Here is an 18201-nt window from a genome sequence, read left to right on the forward strand (position 1 = left end):
GGCTCCTCCCTGGGGGCCAAAAAGGCCTCCCCAAAAGCTGGAGCTCATCCGGGTGCACCCTGCACACAGCAGGTGGTGGTCAGGCTTCTGGAGCATGTGCCTGTCCTAATGAGCATCCCTGCTAATTAAGAGCACCCGACCTCAGCTGCAGCACCCAGGGCAGTGGGGGCAGCTGGTGGGCGTTAGCATCCTCGCTGTGCTCTGTGCTGGGGGCAGCTTGTGCAAAATCGGGGCTGAGCTGCCCCACGTCACCTTGGTGCTCCCAGGGAAGCTGGACAAACGTCCCTGGGGTGAGTTTGCCCCTGGGGGCAGCTCGGATGGGCTTTGGGACCCATGGGGAAGGCGACTCCCACCTGCAGCAACGAGCCCGGACCCCCAGTGCTGCGGCCGTGCGGGGTGCACGTGTGCTTTCCCATGAGCAGAACGGGTGTAGGCAGCGATTTTTTCCTCCTGCCCGTCGCTGCAGCTTCAAAATCTCCTCTCGCTGCTGCTCTCCCCACGTGAATCACGAGCAGAGAGGGAGGACGGGTGTGGGTGCGGGTGCGAACGCATGGGCTCCGTCGTGGGGCTGCTCACGGGAGCGTGCACGGGGTGTGCGTGTGCGCAGAGCAGGCGGCGAGCTCCCCTTAGGTTTTATTTGTATTTATTTATTTATTTATTTTATTATTTTTCTGCAGCAGAACTAAATCCCCGCGTTTTGTGAGCGGCGCATGAATCACGAGCTCCCGGGGTGGGCATCCACTCGCTGCCTCTCCAGGCAAAGTCAGCCCCTGCTCCCGGGGGAGCCGAGCACCGCAGAAAAAAGAAAAGGGGATTGGAATTGAGCTGTGATGTGTCCCCCCCCCCCAGCTGCCACATCGCCTCCATCACCCTGGCTGCTGAGCCGCCTAATGAGGGGCTTAACGAAGATTAGCAGCAGCCCTTTGCTCTGCTCCGTGCTGAGGGGGTTGGGGCCGTGATGGAGAGGGGGGGACGACATGCGTGGGGGCAGCCTGGGGGCTGTGGGTGCGTGGACGAGGACGGTCCCCGCTGCGAGGGTGTCCCCACAGCGCCGGCAGGCAGCACAGATGGGCGCGATGTCTCGGGTGGGTGAGCGCGTGGGCTGCGAGCTGCGTGCAGGAGAAGAACGTGTTTGTGGCCGTGGGTGGCTGCGTGGGCACCGAGCTGCCCGGCGCTGCGACGAGCCCACGGGGCTGCTGCACGCATCCTGCCCGTCCTGGGGTGTCCCTGTCCCAGCCCCGTGGGACACGTCCCGGGTGACATCTCCCCGATGCCCGTAAGATGGAGCGGGGCTGTGAGTTGAAGGTGGCGGGTATCCAGCAGCACCCATGGGTGCGTGGGGAGGGAGATGGGGGCATCTCCAATCCCATCCAGGTGAGGGGAGAGGTGCTGCCACGCTACATCCACGTGCGTTCCCCCTTCCCAAGCCACCCCCATGTTTCCAAAGCAACGGCGCACGGAGGGGCCGAGCAGGGGGGGAGTGAGGTGGGTCGATGAGCTGAATGCCAGGAGCCATCTGGCTGCTGCTGGGCCCGTGATGAGCAGGGACCCCCAAACCCTGGGGAGCAGGGGGTCCCCGCACTCTCTCCATGGTTCTACCTGGTGGTGTACTGGGTCTGGCTGTGTCCCCATTGTCCCTGGGGACACAGAGGGCAGTGTGGACCTCATCCCATCACATCCCACCCATCCCAGCCCCAAGCCCAGGGTGTTGGAGGGGAGCCACCACGGGGCTGCCTGGTCCTGGTGAGGGGGCTGGGGACAGCCAGAGGCCACCAGCTTGGTTGGCCACATCCTGCCTCTTCCCTCAGCAGCAACCATGCGAGGTCCCCCTGTCATTCCTCTCCAGGCATTAAAAACCCAGAAGCCCTTCCTGGGCCAGCACAGGAGCCCGTGGGAGCAGAGTGGGGCTGTCCTGTGCCAAAGAGGGTAAAGGGGGTGCACGCAGGCTGCCCTCCTTCTGCTCCTCCAGCACCGAGCCCAGCCTGGGGGCTCCCACGTGGGGCTGGGAAGATCTGCGGGGTGGGGGGCTGGTGATGCATGCAGGGAGTTGAAGGCTTTTATTGTAAGATTTTGGAAAGATCTGATCTGGGGGAAACCAGCAGAAACTTGGGAGCAGCATCCTCAGCCCAGGGTGCTGCTTTTTGGTTGTTGCTTTTGCATTTTTTGGGGGTGATAAGAGATGTGGGGGGCTGTTGGGTGCCAGGCCCCTCTGCTTGGTTTGCTGTGGGTGCACACACGGGTGCGCAGCCTGGTGGGCGATGCTGCGGCACGGGGTGCCCCGAACCCCTCACTGCCCCCTCGGGGCTGGGAACGCCGGGAAGCGAGGGCAGCCCAGCTGCTTGGGGCCTCTTGTGCACGGCCGCCCAGCCGAGCGTGAAATGGGCTGAAAAGAAAAGAAAAGCCTCGTCCCCTGCAGTGGCTGCAGCTCCCCGACACGGCTGCGGAGTGGGGCTGGCCGCGGCTGGCGCGCTGGTCCTGCCTTCCCGTCCCTCTTTTTGCTTTCAGCGCTTTGCAAATCATTTTAGGGCACCCGGCTGGGCGCAGGATGCGGCCCCTGGCCTGGGTGGGCATCGCCAGCCTGTGTCTGGGGGCAGCCTGGGCCGTCCCAGCCCAGGAGGGGAGCAGGAAGGTGGAGAAGCCCAAAGTTGACCTCGCGCTCTACGAAAACCTGGACCTGGACAACTACGACCTGACGCTGGACAGCTATGGGGACGTGGTCGATCTGAGCAACTACGAGGAGCTCTACGACTACGGTGACATTGCTCCGAAGGTGAGGGGGGCACGGGGGAGCACAGAACGCAGGGGCTGCTCCGAGGTTTGGGCCAAGGTTGGAGAAGCGTCACAGCCCCCTGCGCAAGCCTACGAGCCCTGGTGGCTCTTCCTCTGCTCTTGCTGGTGGGAAGGTTTTACTTGATCCCGACTCTTCCAGCTTCCCGGTGTCCTACCTGGCCACATGGCTGTGGGATGGAGCAGGGGAAGGCAGGACGAGGCACCCGCATCCCTCTGGGCAAATAGAGGGGGGGTCCTGACGATAGGAGAGGTGTTTAGAGCTGGCTTTCCGATGAGACCTGCGCGGTGCCCCCACTCGCTCAGCCCTCACGCCCCTGCTGTGTTTGCAGATCGAGGTCGGGACCCTGGCTCCCCGCCCCAAGGACCCCGAGGCTCTCCCAAAGGTGGGCACCACGGCTCCAGCACCAAAGCCACCGCCTCCGACCTCCAGCCCCGTCCGCCCCGCGCAGGGTGAGTGCAGACCAGGACGAGTCTCCTTCCCATGCAATGAACCCAAACGTCCCGGGGTGGCTCGGCTGGGGCTCTGCAGGAAAAGGAGCCCCAGCAGCCAGCAGAATTTATTTGCTGTGCCTGGGCAGCGAGGAGATGAGGGGTGCCGGGCTTTGCCTTATCACACAGCAGGCAGGAGCGCTGCAGCAAGACATTTCTGGGAAACGAGCTCCGGCAAACAGCAGCAACATCTTAATGAGCAGAGGCATTGCGAGAGTCGGACAGAGTAGCAATTAGATTAGTGACAATTAAAATCCTGTAGCGAGGGATAAATATCTTTATTCATTTTCTGTCACTCCGGACTGGGACAAATTAAGTAGGAGGCAGAGGGAAATTGTTGCCTTGCTGCTTTGAACTCTCCCACTAATGGATGCGGAGTCTGGCGGGTGCTGGGGGAGAGGAGAGGGAGCGGGCGTGGGGGGCGCACGGTGTAGCCCCCTCCTGCTGCCTCTGCCTGGCTCTCTGGGACCCTTGGGTGGTGGAGACAGGTCTTTTGTTCATTGAAAAAATGTGGGGTTTTATTTATTTATTTATTTTGTTGCTGTTCCTTCTGCGGAATAAAAACGAGGGGGGTCCAAGTGAGCCCTGGGTGCAACGCTGTTGAGCTGGGGAACCTTGCACCACTGGGTCCTGAGCAGAGCTGCTCACCGTCAGCTCTCGTGGCTGGCGTGCCCTGACCCTACCTTAAAAGAGGTGCTGGGCTGAGCGCTCCTGGTACTGCAGAGCATGTTTGCCTACGAGGCTGGTGTCCTGCAGGGGCTGGGGGGCTGCAGGGGGGCTGGTGCAGCCGTGCCGAGCCGAGCCGAGCCGTGCGGAGCCCAGAGCTGCCTCTCCACCCCCAGGGCTCCCCAGCTGCTTGCTCTGCCTCTGCATCGGCACCTCGGTCTACTGCGACGACGCCGACCTGGAGCGCATCCCGCTGCTGCCGCCGGACACCACCTACCTCTACGCCCGCTTCAACCGCATCAGCGCCATCCGGGCTGGCGATTTCACGGGGCTGAGTGCGTCGAGGCAAGGGGAGGGCTGGGCTCGGCGCTGGGGCAGCCTCAGGGGGGTACAAGCGGCGATGTGGGACACCTCCAGCCTCCTCCTTTCTCTCTCCCACCAGAGAAGCTGAAGCGAATAGACCTGACGAGCAATTCCATCGCCTGGGCGGACGCGGATGCTTTCCGCCTCCTGCCCAGCCTGCAGGAGCTCATCCTGCCCGAGAACAGGCTGACGGCGCTGCCCGAGCTGCCCCGCAGCATCGTCAGGCTGGACGCCCGTCTCAACAGGATCCCCAGCACCGGCCTCCAGCCCGAAGCTTTTCGGGTGGGTGCTGGGGCTGGCAGCAGGCACCGAGCCGTGCCGGGCTCCCACAGCCCCAACCAGGCTGGTTTTAGCCCAAAGCTGCCACGGAAAGGGGTGGTTGGGATGGTGCCAAGGGTCAGAGCGTGGCTGGAAGGAGGGAGCTTCACCTCCTGCCTCTTCCCACAGGACCTGAAGCAGCTGCAGTTCCTCCATCTCTCCGACAACCAGCTGGACTACGTCCCCACGCCCCTGCCCGAGAGCCTGCGCTCCCTGCACCTCCAGGTGAGACACGGCCCCTCTCCTGCACCAAATCCCCACCGGGGAGGGGGGGATGCAGAGCCCCCTGCACCATCCCGCTTTCCCCTTCGCCTCCCTTTCCATTCCAGAACAACAACATCCAGACCATGCACAAGGACACGTTCTGCGACAGCCAAGACCACAGCCACGTCCGCAGGGCGCTGGAGGACATCCGCCTTGATGGCAACCCCATCAACCTCAGCCTCTTCCCCAACGCCTACTTCTGCCTGCCCCGCTTGCCCACGGGACGCTTCGCCTGAGCCCCACCGCTGGCTGCTCCGGGGGAGCATCCCCAGGCACCCCCCATCCCCCTGGCACCCCCCCATTTCTTGCTGTCCCATGGGAAACGTGGGGTTGAGGCGTTGAACCCTGGGCCAGCTGAACCTCTGCGTGTGGGCGAATTCATTTCTGGGGCAAAAGGAGCAGGGTGCGGGCAGCTGTAATAAAAATAAGAGTTTAAAAATGCAATCGGCGTCCTGTTCTGAGCAGCGGGAGCGAAGGGGAGCCCTCACCCGGCCCAGCAGCTGCTTTGTCACCTGTACTGGTGACCCGTGTCCCCACGTCCCCCTGTCCCACTTATTTCTTGGTTTCCTCCCTGGGGGCCTGGGGAGGACCCCCCTGTGTCTGGTTTGGGGCTCTCCTGGGAGCCGCGTTGCTGCTGGTGGTCCTTTGGCCATGTCAGGTTTGACCTGCAGGATGGGTGTCCCCAGGGCTGTGCCCAGGTCCCTTGAGGACCCCAAACCCAGTGGGGATGTGGGGGCAGCAGGAGCTGTGCCCACAGCGTGTCCCCCACCCTGCTTTTTGGGGCTGTTTCAGCCGCAGCAAAGCCTGGAGCCAAACATCCCCCCATCCAGCAGCAGAGAGCCCCTCGGAGGTGGTTAAAATATCTCGTGTCATCCCAGCCTTCAAAACCTGAAAAGAGCTGCCCAGTGGTGAGATATTTTCGATGTAATGTATTCATCCGCTATATTTTTAAACGCATGCCATAAACACGCGTACCGTGAGAGAGATGACACATCCCTGGAGAATCCAAAATCCCGAACTGAAACCACGGAGCTCAGCCCACATCCTCCAGGCCTGGGGAGGCAAAAGGAAGGCAGCTCGAGAGGAGATCCAGCTTCTCTTATATGGGCACGTTGAGGACGCCGCCGGGCGCTCGTGCCTGCGAGCTGCCACGGGCACGAGCACGCTGGCAGCGGGTGCACGTACATGCAGCACCGCTCTGCCCTTGCCTTTCTTTTCCATACAGATCCCAAAGCAGGGCTGCTCGGCCCCAGGATGTGTACGTCCCAACGCCAGGACCCTTGGTGAATGGTGAAAGGGATTTGGGGCTGCTCCAGGCTCGCCTTTCCAGCTCTAAACCACCAGGATTTGTGAGCCCTGTTGGCACGTCCTCCTTTAAAGAGCTGGCTCTGTCTGTCCCCTGTCTGCCCATCCCCGTGACCTTCCTCCTTCCCCATCCAGCCTTCTGGCACCTTGGCGCTGCCCTTTAGCCCCAGCCACCTCGTCTGCTCCTGCGGGACCGGGGATGCTGGCGTCGGCTCCATCCCGATGGATTCACCCAAAATCTCCCCACCGTGAGCCCGGGTCCTTCGCGTTCATCCCACTAGATGGCAAGGCAGAGTATTGGGAAGCGCCTGACCTCAACTCCTGGACTGCAAACCCAACCTCTGCCGTTTTCTCTCCCTTTCGGGGCTGTTCGGTCATTTCAGGGATCATTTCAGGGACTCCTGCCCATGCCCACAGAGCTGGGGGAGAGCCCAGCACAAAGCTCTGCAGGCTGGGAGCCCTTGCCCAGGTGCTGGGGGTTTGCAGAGGTGATGAAAGCAGCCGGGGGGGAGAAGGAAGGGGTTGCTTTGGGGGAGAGGAGAACAGCACGGTAACCCCCTGGGATGTGCAGCACCCCCCTCCTGCTGCTGCTTCGCGGCCCTTTCCCCCCCTTCTCCAACCCCTTGGTGGGGATCTGGTGGCTGGGCTGTCCCCGAGCACCCATACAGGGCTGGCAGCACCCTGCTCTGGGGCTGGTGTGGAGGCACAGAGCCTTCCCTGGGGCTCTGCAGCCTCCTCCTGCCAGCAGGATGACCCAGCCCCAGCTCAGCACCGCGTCCAAAATCCTGCCACCCCTGCCACCCCGTGCCTCCGGGGCCGTGGCCGGGTGTCCTGGCTGCTCCCCATCCCTGACTGCTGCAGCTCTGCCTCAGCTTGGGCTGCTCACTGAGACCCGCCTGGACCTAAACCACTTCTGGAACGGGGTTTTTTAGGGTTATCCCATGTGGAGCTGCATGTAAGGGGCTGCACAGCTCTGCTGAGATGCGCCTGCTGCTTGGGGCAGAGCGCGGCACCAGCCCTGCTGCGGGCACATGGGGCCAAACGGCAGCAGGGGGGGGGAAGCAAAGCATCCAGAGACAGAAATTAGTGCAGGAACCTGGGTTAGGAGCTGCCAGCTGGAGCTGTGCAGAGGCAAAGCCTCGTCGCTCTGATCTCGGGAGCTGCGGGGCTTCAAAGCCGCCGGGAAATGGTGGGGGCTGCAGTGCTGGAAAAGGGGGGGAGTGAAGAGGGATGGGGAGCAGCCCTGCTCGGGGTGGGGGGATGGATGAGATGCGGGGGCTGCTTCGGAGCTGTTTTGCCTTAGGGGTGTGCAGGGCTGCGTCCCAGCTGGCCTGGGGATGGAGCAGGAGGAGCCCGGGTGTCCCGCTTGTCCCCCCCCTGCTCCCCTCCATCCCTCCTCCCTCCCTCCCTCGCCTCGTCCCTCGGTGTGTGATCCCTGCGGCTCTCCTCTCGCCGCCTCTCTCAGCCGCTCAAGGTCACCTTCCTCGCTGGGCTGGATTCTCACAGATTGATTGTTTGGCTCCGTGCGCTCCCCGCCTCACGCCAGCTCAGCATCCTGCCCCCCTCCGGGACGTCTCCTTGCCCCATCCATCCTTACAGGGCACCAAAGAGGGAAAGTCACCAAGCCACCGAGAGCAGCAGCCTTCCTCCTCCTCCTCCTCTGCCTCTCTCTGTGTCCTGTGGGGCAGGACACGGGTGTGCTCCTTCCCCTGGGTTATTTGGGGGGAGATGGGACATGCAGCTCCCAGGGATGCTGCTGTGGCTGCCCAGGAGCTGCCCCATCCTCTCCGCTTGGGTTTCTTCCCCCTGTCTACCCTTTCCCACCCTCCTCACCCAGATTTCTTCTCTGCTTTCCCCCCACCAGTGTGACCAGGGGCTCCCTGTGCCGTACTGGGACGCGTCCCTTGGCCAGCACCTGGGGACAGAGCTGTGGGGTTAAGGGGAGCAGAGCAGGGGTGTCTGGGGTCAGAGACCTGAGACAGGAATCGGAGGAGGAGGAGGAGGAGCAGGAGCCATCTTTTAGCCCTCCTGGCACCCAGGCAAACAGGGAAGAGGTCACAGAGATAACGCAGTCCCATGCCCAGGGCAGTGGCCATGTCCCTGTCAGCCAGCCCTGCTGTCCCCACTGCCACAGCCCTGTCCCCAGCCCGCAAGCAGGGCAGGCAGCCGGGGGATTTATTGGCCAAACGCACAATCGATGGCAGGATGGAAAAAGGCCACAGGACTGGGGATGCTGACGAGCTCCCCCGGGCTAGAAATCACCCGTAAACGCTGCAGGGGAGGAAGCGCCGTGGCCCGGCTCGCTCAGCGAGCAAGGCACAGCTGATAACAGCTTTATTTATAGCCCTTAACAGGCAGCTGGCTCAAGGCACCGATTTGCAGAGTGTGTGCGATCCTTCGGGGTGGCTGCTCCTGCAGCCGATGGGCGCAGCACTCGCTTGGCCCCGCCGAAGCCATCGCCATGCTTCCATTGCCCTGCATTGGCTCAGGATCCTGACGTGCCCCATTCCCCATCCCCAGCTCCCCTGGACTGGCCAGAGCCTCGTTTCCTGCCCGTATTTGTACAGAAATCCCATACTGAGAGATCCCGCTCCGTGCGTTAGGGTCACCGAGGTCGTGCATCCCCAAAACGGATGGGGTAAGCGGTAATGCCCACATGGTCGCAGCTGTGTTGCTTCTCAGCACCTCCGTTTCCAGATCCGTGGGGCGCCGTTTTGTTTGGTTTTTGTGTTTTCTGAAGGAGGCCAGCACTGGGATTCATTAGGTGGGGGCTGCAATGGCCCTGGAGATGAAAGCCCAGATCATGAATTATCACCGGGGTGCAGACAGCTGCCCAGGCCTCCGCAGGGAAACTCAACAATGGGAACGGAGACACAAAAAAACTGTTTGGGCTTTTCCTCTTCCCCATTTTCCACTCCTCCACTTGAAAAAAAGGAGGAGGAAAAACGCACCAAAAGGAAGAGAAAGAAGAAAACCTTTTTTCTTCGCCTCCTTCGCTCCAAATCCTGAGTGTTTAACATAAAATTAACCTGCAGCAAAGCAGCCCCCTCCCCGCAGCTGGAGGTGCCTGAGCACCCTGGGACTTTCCCAACCTCCTCCTCCTCCTCTTCCTCTTCTTCCTCCCAGCTCCAGGACAAATCACAGCGAGCTCGGGGATGGGAGATGCCACCAAGCTGCAGCTATTATTAGCACCGTTGCGCTAGGTCTCGTCAGCAGGAGCCCTGACACCTCGGGGAGGCACGTGTCCCCGGGGAGGGGGCCACGGGGTTTAACCCAATTCCTGCAGAGCAAAGCGCTCGGAGAGCCCTGGGGTGCGGTGGGGGCTGTGGGGAGCCCACGGGGATGGAGCCCAAGCGGGGTCCCTGTAGTGCTGTGGCTGATCCCAGCCGAGGAGCAGGGTCCCGTGCCCGCGGCCAGCAGGGGGAAGGTTTCCCCAGCACCACTTCCAGGGTTGTTCTTTGTCCCTGCACCGTCCCCCATCCGCCGGCCGAGCGCACCAAGCCCTCTGACCACGGAGAAATGATGGGATGGATAAAAGCACCCATAAATGCGATCACTGTGACTTTTCCATCAGCACGAGCCAGGCTTTGCCACGGCTGCTGGGACAGGCAGAGGGTTTCCCCACCTCAGGGCTTCCCCCGCTCCTGCCTGGAGATGTTTCAGACCCAAACTCTTCCAAGCACGAAGTGCACCTGAAAAGAAGCAGCCACGCGTTGGCTTTGGGGCCAAGCACCCCTGGGCAGCGCTGGGCAAGGCAGCAGTGGTGTGCTGGAGCCCACGGACCCCAAACGGAGGAGGAGAGCCCCTGTTCCCTGCCTGGCAATCCTGACTGAGCGCCGTCTTTTAAAATAAGCAGCCGGAGAGCCCGGCTCTTCCGTTTCTGGAGGATGTGGAAAACCTGGGGAGGGGGAAGAGAGAAAAAGCTTTGAGCGAGCGAGTGCAAGTATCGCTAATTTATGATCAGAGAAATGTGTGTTTGAGTTGGGAGATTACAGGGAAGGGCCTGGTGCTCAGCCGATGATAAATCTGTTTTATCGAGGGGTTGTGAAAAGGCTTCCCCACCGGGCAAATTGCAGGAAGGCAGAGCATAATTACCCCAAATTCCAATTTGAGTAATTACTTCTACCTACCTGTCACTCCCCTGGTGCTTTCAGCTGGATGGAGAGGCTTTGCTTTCCCTCGCCTCTCTGCTTAAGAGAAAAAGCCTTTGTGCAGTGCTGCTGGGCTCTCTCCAAACAGCGGGGCCAACCCCATGAGGAGCCAGGGGCTGGAGGCTCTCTCCTGAAAGGTTTTGGGGCCGGCTGCTGCCCCAGACCAACCCGGAGCATCCCCTGGGCTGCCTTTACCCCACATCACCTGGGTAGGGACCACCAGGCTTCACTTCGTGCCGTGCCACCGTCGCACCCAAGCAAGGAGAGGCAGGGTGGGGAGATTTGGGTGGCTGCATCCGAGGACACCCCTGTCCTTGCAGGGTAGCCCCCTCCTGGGGGGCAAGGACCCATGGGGAGAGCCCCAGCAAGGAGCCAGGACACCCACTGTTATCCCCCGTGCGCATCCCCAGGATGGGTGACACATGGCAGAGGTGCCCAGGGCTTGTAGGGACGCTGGCTGCTCCGGCCGGGATTTGGGGTCCCGTATGGGGCTGCCCGGCCTCGTGCCCCTCTCCCCGGACTCTGTGCGGGTGGCAGCATCGCTGCGCCTCCACGCCGGGCACGAGGCAGTCGAGGTTTTACTGCAGTGGGCCGTGGATAGCTTTGGTAAGCGGCGTCTCCTACTGCTTCCCCGAAGAGGCAGGCAGGCTACGGGGCGCATTAGGAAGCGACGCACATCGCAGATGGATTGCTTTCCCTCTCTCCTCCACCTCGCCGTCCTCGCCGGCTGCCTCCACGCCTGCCCCCTCCCTGTTCCACCCCATGTGCAGCTCTGCCCGTGTCACCCAGGTGTCCCCAGGGGGGTGCCAAGGTGCTGTGTCCCCCCCGTTATGGGTACAAGGGGCAGCTCCGTCCCAATCCCAGCAGGGTGGGTGCCAGCTCCGGGCTGCCCCCTCCCCAGGGCTGGCCGCAGACAGGCTGCAGGCGGAGCGGTGACAAGCGTCTGCTTGGGGCAGCCAAGCAGAGAGAAAAATGACCCCGGCGAGAGCCAGGATGGGCTCCGCATCTCAAGTGGATCCCTGGGAGAGGCCAGACAGTGCCCTCCGCCAGGAGCTCGGCGGCAGGAGGCGGAGGGCGTTGGGAAAGCCACTGCTCTGCCCGCAGCTGGTGCCGGGATGGGACAGGGATTTTTCTCTTGGGGGAGTTTCCTCCCACTCCATCGACAGGTCGTTCTGATTTACCCTTGTTAGTGAAAGGGGAATCAGACCCTAAAAGGGCTCCGAGAGGTGCAGGTGATGGTTCTGGTCCCTCGCACTGCCAGCTCTGGGTGCTTGTGGTGAAGAGGGGATGAGCCCTCTGTAGGTAAGGGAAACTGAGGCATGGAGAGAAGGGGCTTGGTGAGCTGTGGGAGGGCCCCAGTGCCTCACACGCCTTTTTGGGCCCATTTTCCCCTGATTTGGGAAATTACTTCCACGCTAAACCTCATCTGAGCATGGGGATGGAGAGCCCTGCGGGACGGATGGAGAGGAGCAGCAGGTGCTCGTGGGGCAGGGACGGGGGGGATTGGGTTGGGGCCCATCTTGGCATCTTAAAAGCTCTTTTGGCTGCTCAAATAAACTTTTCTGCGCCTCTGCAAACCTCTTCTCTGGCTGCCCTGGGTCTGCTGGAGAGACGTGTGTCCTCTGTGCTGGTGGCTGGGGACGGAGGGACGCCTCGGATGGACAGAGGGACACCTCAGATGGACAGACAGGGCTGCAGCGGGGCATCTCCTGGGTAAGTGAATGGAGAAGGAGAAGCAGAGGCACCTGCTGGCCTCCAACAACTCGTTAGGTGGCTTTGCAGAGAGGCTAATTAGGCTGGGAGCACCCCTGAGGAGCGGAACCCCGCGGGGCCGGGTTTGTCCTTCCCCGAGTGCGGCGAGGCCGAGCCCGGGCGGGCGCTCACGTGGCCCATGCTGCTAAAACTTGCATGAGGACATGCGCAAAAATCGATGCGCGTGCTCATGAATTAATGATCGGCCGGCGGATCGATGCAGCCTGCCCCGCGCGTGCTGTACTGCTAACGAGCACCAGCAGTGGGAGCGCGGGAAGGGCCGGAGACATCCTGCTGCAGCCCTCCTCCATCGCCAGCTGCTCGTGTTCCCCGCGTGTTTATTTTGCATTTGCTCCCGGAGCCACTTGAAACGGAGATCAGGGCATGGTCACGAAGGGGACCGGGTGTGTGTTGTGATGCGGGGAGGGGGCTGCAGCTCTTTGAGGCTGGGGGGATGCCGCGAAGGGCCGGTGCCGGAGGTGCCAGAATCGGAGGCGTGCCGTAGAAATACGCACGTGGGTAATTTCTGATCAAACGCCGCAGCTCCCGGTGCTGGCATGTGTCACTCCCGTGGCATTACCGCCGTAATTAGAGCCTTTCCCCACAATTGCATAAGAACCTCGTGGTGACTCACCGGGTTTGGGGGGAGAAGAGAGGGACGCGGGGGCGGAGGTGTGCGCGTGCGCGCGCCGTGCCAGCACCGTGCTCAGGTGCTCCAAGCTCGCAGCTTGCTCCTCGGCCAGCCCTGCTCCGGCCTCCCGCCAGCCAGCGAGCTTCCCGTCCCCCCAGCATCGCCTTCTGCCGGGCGTTTATTTTTGTCCTTGCCGTTGCAGCTTTCTCTGCACGCCTGTGACCCTTTGGCACCGATAATAGCATGTTTTAGGTCCCTGATTAAAACTGCTGTGGTGTCAGAATCAATAAGCATTGATGGCCGAGACTGTAATAAGTATAATAATCCCCATTAGGGTAACAAATGGGGGAGAGAGTGCAGGGCTGCTAATATGGTAATGACACGAATCTGCTTCGATCAGCTGGAGCAGCAGCATCCTCCCCGCCAGCGGCAGGCACGGGGCTGTGGCTTTCTCGCTGCGAGGTGTCCTGGGGCTCTGCAGAGCTCCTGCTCCTGCTGCTGTCACGCCTCAGCTGGGAAATTTGGCTTTGCCACCTGAATGATTGGTATTTTGGGATGTGTATTACTGGGGTCCCAGCATGGCAGAGAGGACGGGGGCTTGGTGCAGCCAGGCTTATCCCACCCTGAAAGCTCAGAGGGAAACACAAAGGCTAAGATTATCGAGCGGGGGGAATTCCTGCTCCAACCCATCCTGCCAATTTATTTTATGGAGAGCAAGGCTTCTGAGGGCTGGGAGGGAGGGGAATGCCAATTGCATTACAGTAGCTGCCCAGAGGAAAAAAAAGAAATCAATATGTAATTCTGGCCCCATTGATCTGCGGCTCAGACGCTGCGGCTCTCCGCTGCGTTTTGATCAGGTTTCACGGTCGCAGATGAGAGAGCCCCAGCAGCGTGAGCCCTCCGCAGTGGGGGGATTAAATGAAGCTAAATGCTTTTCAAGTGAAAACTATACAACTTTTTCCTTAAATAAACCCAAAGTAGAGCAGCAGCAGCGAGGAGGGCTGCAGTGGCCGTGGGGCTGGGCGCGCTGTCAATGCTCTCGCCTCTCTGCCCGCAGCCACTGCTGCAAACATCACCTGGCCATCCAAAAGCCCTTTTTATACCCAAAAAGCTGCTGGCTGAGCCCTGCCAGGGCATCTGCATGGCTGTGGAGATGCGCTCAGCATTGCACTGGGTGCGGGGGGTTTGGGAAGTGGTGCTGTGCAGGGGGCATCCGTGCTCCGGGGCCGGTACCCGACCACGTGCCGTGGGAAGGAGACCAGCCCCGGGCAGAACCAGCTGGGAATTTTCAGACAAATTATTTTTGCTTGAAAAACGTGGGGTTTGTTGAAATACGGCGTGTTTATAGGAAAACATCAGTTTCGACAGATTTCTATTTCAACATGGGTTTGGGGGGGGGTTGAGGAAGGCTTTCCAGCTCATCAAAGGGCTGCCTTTGACCGCTTTTGCAGCAAGGCATAATCAATTTCCCAGCTCCAAATTGCTTTTCATTTGGGAATGTAAGTAAACGCGTTGCAAAATCCCCTTTTGTAAGGGGGCTGGGATCCCACTGGAGGGGTCAGGGAGGGTCTGGGTGGCAGGCTGTGGTTAACTCCTTCCAGGCTGGGCTCTGGGTGCTCAGACCCCGCTCCCTCTCCCCTCCTGGTGCTGCCGGATGGCTCACACCAGAGCTTCCTTCCCTGCTATGAAATTGCTTCATCTCCAGGCTGGCAGGGGACCCAATGCGGGGCAGAATCGTTCATTTTCATGCTGTTTTTCTTGCCATTTACCCTACTTTGCCGCATTTTTCTGACCTTGGTGTGGGAGAGGGTGGTTGCGGACACTCTGGCCGGCTGAAGGCATTTCCCTGCTGCGGGCACAGACGTTCTGCAACCAGACCCCTGGAAGGCTTTGGGATCGCACCAATCCAGCAATAATTCCCTTCAGTAAGGCAAGGGTGATCTCTGAGCTCGGAGCAACCTCCGCCGTGCAAGCCTGCACCTTATTTGAGGCACTGCAATTCCCAGGCTGTGGGCTGGGAGTGCTGGTGCAGGGCACGGGGCAGGCGGGGAGCACAGAAGGCAGTGAGGATCCTGCCTGGGAGCTCTGCTGGAGCCCAAAGCAACGCTCTCTGCTTGCTGGGGAAGTTATGAGGCCTCATCAGTATGCACAGTAGAATAAAATATGCAAACAAGATGTTTTCTGTTTATAAAACTGGCATCTCCATAGATGAGGCACTCCGCTCCACCCCTGAATTATTAATCAAGCTAACGGCTCCGTTCCAGATGTTGGCTTTCCCAAGCAAAGGTGCTTGGCCCCGGCACTGCACCTGAACAGGAGCGTGCAGGTGCTCCACAGAGGCACAGAAGCACCCAGAGAAATAGGATTTTGTTCCGTGAGTGAGGCACAGGGACAGGGTTTGTCCTATTCATAAGCCATAAGCTCTAATTCAGACCACTGGCAGCTATTAAAGGAATTCGTCACTTCAAAAGCATCTGATAAATAAATGTCCATCAGGGTGTTTAAACGTTAGGCAAGGTGAAGTTTGCTTCCAGGTGTGGGGAGCTCGGTGGTGACAGCCAAGGCTGTCATTTTTAATTATTAAAATTAAAAATAATAGTAATAATGATTATTTTTACCCTGCTGTTGGTGCCGAGGACAGACCCCTCCTGCCTGCAGCACCCTCCTGGCGAGGAGCAGCAAGGTTCCCCAGCAGGGCAGCTCCCTGCCAGGCTTCTGGAACAGCCAGAGGTAAAAGCGGGTGAGTCACGGGCACGCCGGAGTTTCCCAGCCTGGTTTCTTCCCCTGGGTGGGGTGAGCTGAGAGGTGATTTTTTTTCTCCTCTGGGTTACGCAGCAGGATCTGTGAGCGGCGTTGCCCTGGGGCAGGCTGAGCGCAGGAGGAGAGAGATCTGGGGCTGCTCCTGCAGGGCAGGCAGTGACAAAGTGACAGAGCAGCCGAGTTTGTTCCTGGAAGTCACCGGGGGCCATGGCTTGGGGCTGGCACCTGCGGGTTTTACGTCTCAATCCCTTGCAGGGAGCTGGGCTGCAGGGACCCCCTGGCACCTCGCGCTGCCCTGGAGCACATCCCTTGCCCACAGCAGCCCCTCTTCTCCCCAAGGCTTTCCAGGCACAAAAGGGGGTCATTTTGGGGTCCCCCAGGATGGGGCACTCCCCTCCAGCACGGCTCAGCTCTGACGGCGCAGAAAAGTGGTGGCTGTGCTGGTGAGCAGCCAAAATCTGACCTGCCTTTACTTTATCTCCTTGCAGATCTCGTGCAGCTCTTCAATCAAACATTTCAGTGCCTCAAGAGCTGGAAAGGATTTGGGGAATGTGGTTGCAAACACTGGGTTGTTTGCAAACTGCTCCAGGCACCCTCCCAGCTCTCCTTCCTCCAAGACCAAAGGGAACCCGAGCTGGGAGCCCTGCAGCCGGGAGCTTTACCCCAATACAGGGCTGGGACTGGGCACAGGAGCTGGTGGCCACATCCAGGATATTTGGGCTGGGTCCCAGCTGGAGGAAGGATCTGCAGCAAAGCCCAGGGCACGGGGAAGTGGGAGCCACCTCCCTGCTGAGCTCTGTGGGACGCAGCAGCCCGTGGTTAGGGCTGGGCCCTCTGTAGCTGACCTCGGGTGGTGTCCCAGCCTCCGAAAGAACTTCAGCGGCTCCGAGGGTGATGCCTCCCTTGGAAACAGCAACCTGAAATTACAGCAAGGCCACAAACGCATCCGCTAGGGAGCACGGGGCGGGCTGGCGGCGGGATAGCCAGCTCCCAACTGGGGCAGGGATGCGAGGAAGAGCCAGGAGCTATTTCAGCTCCCTGTGCCACCCCCTTTCCTCGCGTTGCTCCAGCTCGAGTGCTAACAAATGCTTCACAGGGAGCGGTGCCAGCGATGCTCAGCACAGGAGCAGCTCCTCACCCTGCCCCGTGCAGGGAAATCCCTTTGATTAATTCCTTTATGGGGCTGGAGGGGGAAGGAAATGGGGTGGGCACGAGCGCAGCCTGTGCTAGGAGCAACGAGCTGCTTTGCTGAGCCCTGGCTGGCTGCGCCACGTCCTGCTGGTGCTTTTTGGTGGTTGCTGTCGGATCTGCTAATTGCAGCAGGCTGGCTTGCCTCCTCCCTGCTGGAAAGGGGCTGCCGTGCGCACAGAGCAAGGCTGGATCCTGTAGGGCCGGTGCCGGTGGGGAAGGCTGGGGAACAGTTGGTTAAGGAGAGGCTGGAAGAGGAGGATAAACCCCGCTGGAGCTGGGCAAAGATGCTCAGCCCTGGGGAAGCAGCTGGGAGAAGGAGCAGGGTGTATAAAGGACAGAGAATAGGGTTTGACGAGCATCCTGTTGTGCTCCCCGTGCCCCCTTTCCTCCCTCCGGCACAAAGCGAGAGGCAGGGCGGGCAGCCTGACGTGGGAAGAGCAGCCTCTGGTAGCCACCGGGGTATTTTCCGGCGGCAGGGAGGCTCCGAGCAGTGATGCTGAGGCCTCTCCGTGTTGTCATCCGTGACGCAGATGTGTCACCGTCCCCCGGGGTCCCCGTGCAGCAGCCGGTGCCAGCTCCTGCCGGCGCGGCCGTCTCCGACCCTGCAAACGCAGGAACCTGGGGCCGGAGCATCTGTGCCTGCAGCAGGGAGCTGGCTGCAGACCCTGCCACGGATGTCCTGAGAAGTGCTGCGGGCATGGATTGGGGACAGAAATCCCTGCCTGGCCTGGAAAGGGGCCTGCAGGGACTCTCGATTTTAGGGGAGGTGGCGGTGGCTGCACTGGATCTGTTTCTGCCTTCCACACCCCTCTGTCAGCACAGAGTTTTGATGCCGAAAGCCCCGTAATTCAGTCCTGATGCAAATCCTGCCTCGCCCTGGGTTTTGCTCGGGCTGCTGCAGCCCCAGGATAGGCACCAAGGAGGGGCCTGGTGGGGCAGGAAGAGCTGGGAAATCCGGGGGAAGAAACAAGGGACTGGGGTTAAGACCCCAGATCAGGGGATGGAGCATCTGCTCCCAGCCTCAGCAAGCTGCTTCTGTCTTTTGTAGCCCTCCCTGAGCCTGCTGAGCTGAAACTCCACCGAATTCCCTGTCCTCTGCCCCTGTCTGGTGCCCAGGGTTTCTCCACAGCCCTTGCTCCTGCCTTTCCCCCCACAGCCTCCCTGCGAAAACGCTTCCCTCAGAGCTTTAAAAAAAAAAAAAAAAAAAGAAGAAGAAACAGCCCCCTTGTTCTGCTGTGATGAACTGGCTCTTTTTCCAGTCACAAGGGCGAGCTGAAGCAAAACTTTCCATGCTGAGCAGGAACAGAAAGAGAGAGGGAGAAGTAACGAACCCTCCTTTTAAAAGGAAAAAAAAAAAAAAAAAAGGCAACAAAAGCCAGCAAAACCGGGCGCTTCCTTTCCCCCATCTCCCTCCTTTTTGGAACGAGGCAGCCAGCTTGCAAAGTGCGTTTTAAGCAGGAGCAGATGCGGGCGTTGCTGGCCCCGGAGGGACCCGGGACAGAAAACTGCTTTGTGCAAATA

At 60.5% G+C, this 18201-nt stretch overlaps 1 protein-coding gene across 2 annotated transcripts; it reads left to right on the forward strand.

Annotated features, from left to right (window-relative positions):
* Positions 1 to 58: 58 nt before the first annotated feature.
* Positions 59 to 5242, forward strand: OPTC (opticin). Of its 2 annotated transcripts, none has more exons than XM_084497731.1 (7): positions 59 to 290; positions 2526 to 2770; positions 3120 to 3240; positions 4122 to 4280; positions 4388 to 4590; positions 4756 to 4851; positions 4956 to 5242. In XM_084497731.1, exons 2-7 carry the CDS (start codon positions 2546 to 2548, stop codon positions 5124 to 5126), a joined length of 975 nt encoding a protein of 324 aa, XP_084353857.1. In that variant the 5' UTR covers positions 59 to 290; positions 2526 to 2545; the 3' UTR covers positions 5127 to 5242. The 2 variants fall into 2 exon arrangements, with proteins under 2 accessions (XP_084353857.1, XP_084353856.1); XM_084497730.1 differs by lacking the exon at positions 59 to 290 and adding an exon at positions 2103 to 2131.
* Positions 5243 to 18201: the final 12959 nt, after the last annotated feature.

Source organism: Aythya ferina, assembly GCF_964211825.1.
Source record: "Aythya ferina genome assembly, chromosome: 25".
Taxonomy (NCBI): Eukaryota; Metazoa; Chordata; class Aves; order Anseriformes; family Anatidae; genus Aythya; species Aythya ferina.

Excerpts from the sequence above, each read along its gene's own strand:
- OPTC (XM_084497731.1), top strand. The coding sequence starts at position 2,546 with ATGCGGCCCCTGGCCTGGGTGGGCATCGCCAGCCTGTGTCTGGGGGCA. Across the intron at positions 3,241-4,121 it reads CCCCGTCCGCCCCGCGCAGG|GGCTCCCCAGCTGCTTGCTC; the intron begins GTGAGTGCAGAC and ends CTCCACCCCCAG. Across the intron at positions 4,591-4,755 it reads TCCAGCCCGAAGCTTTTCGG|GACCTGAAGCAGCTGCAGTT; the intron begins GTGGGTGCTGGG and ends CTCTTCCCACAG.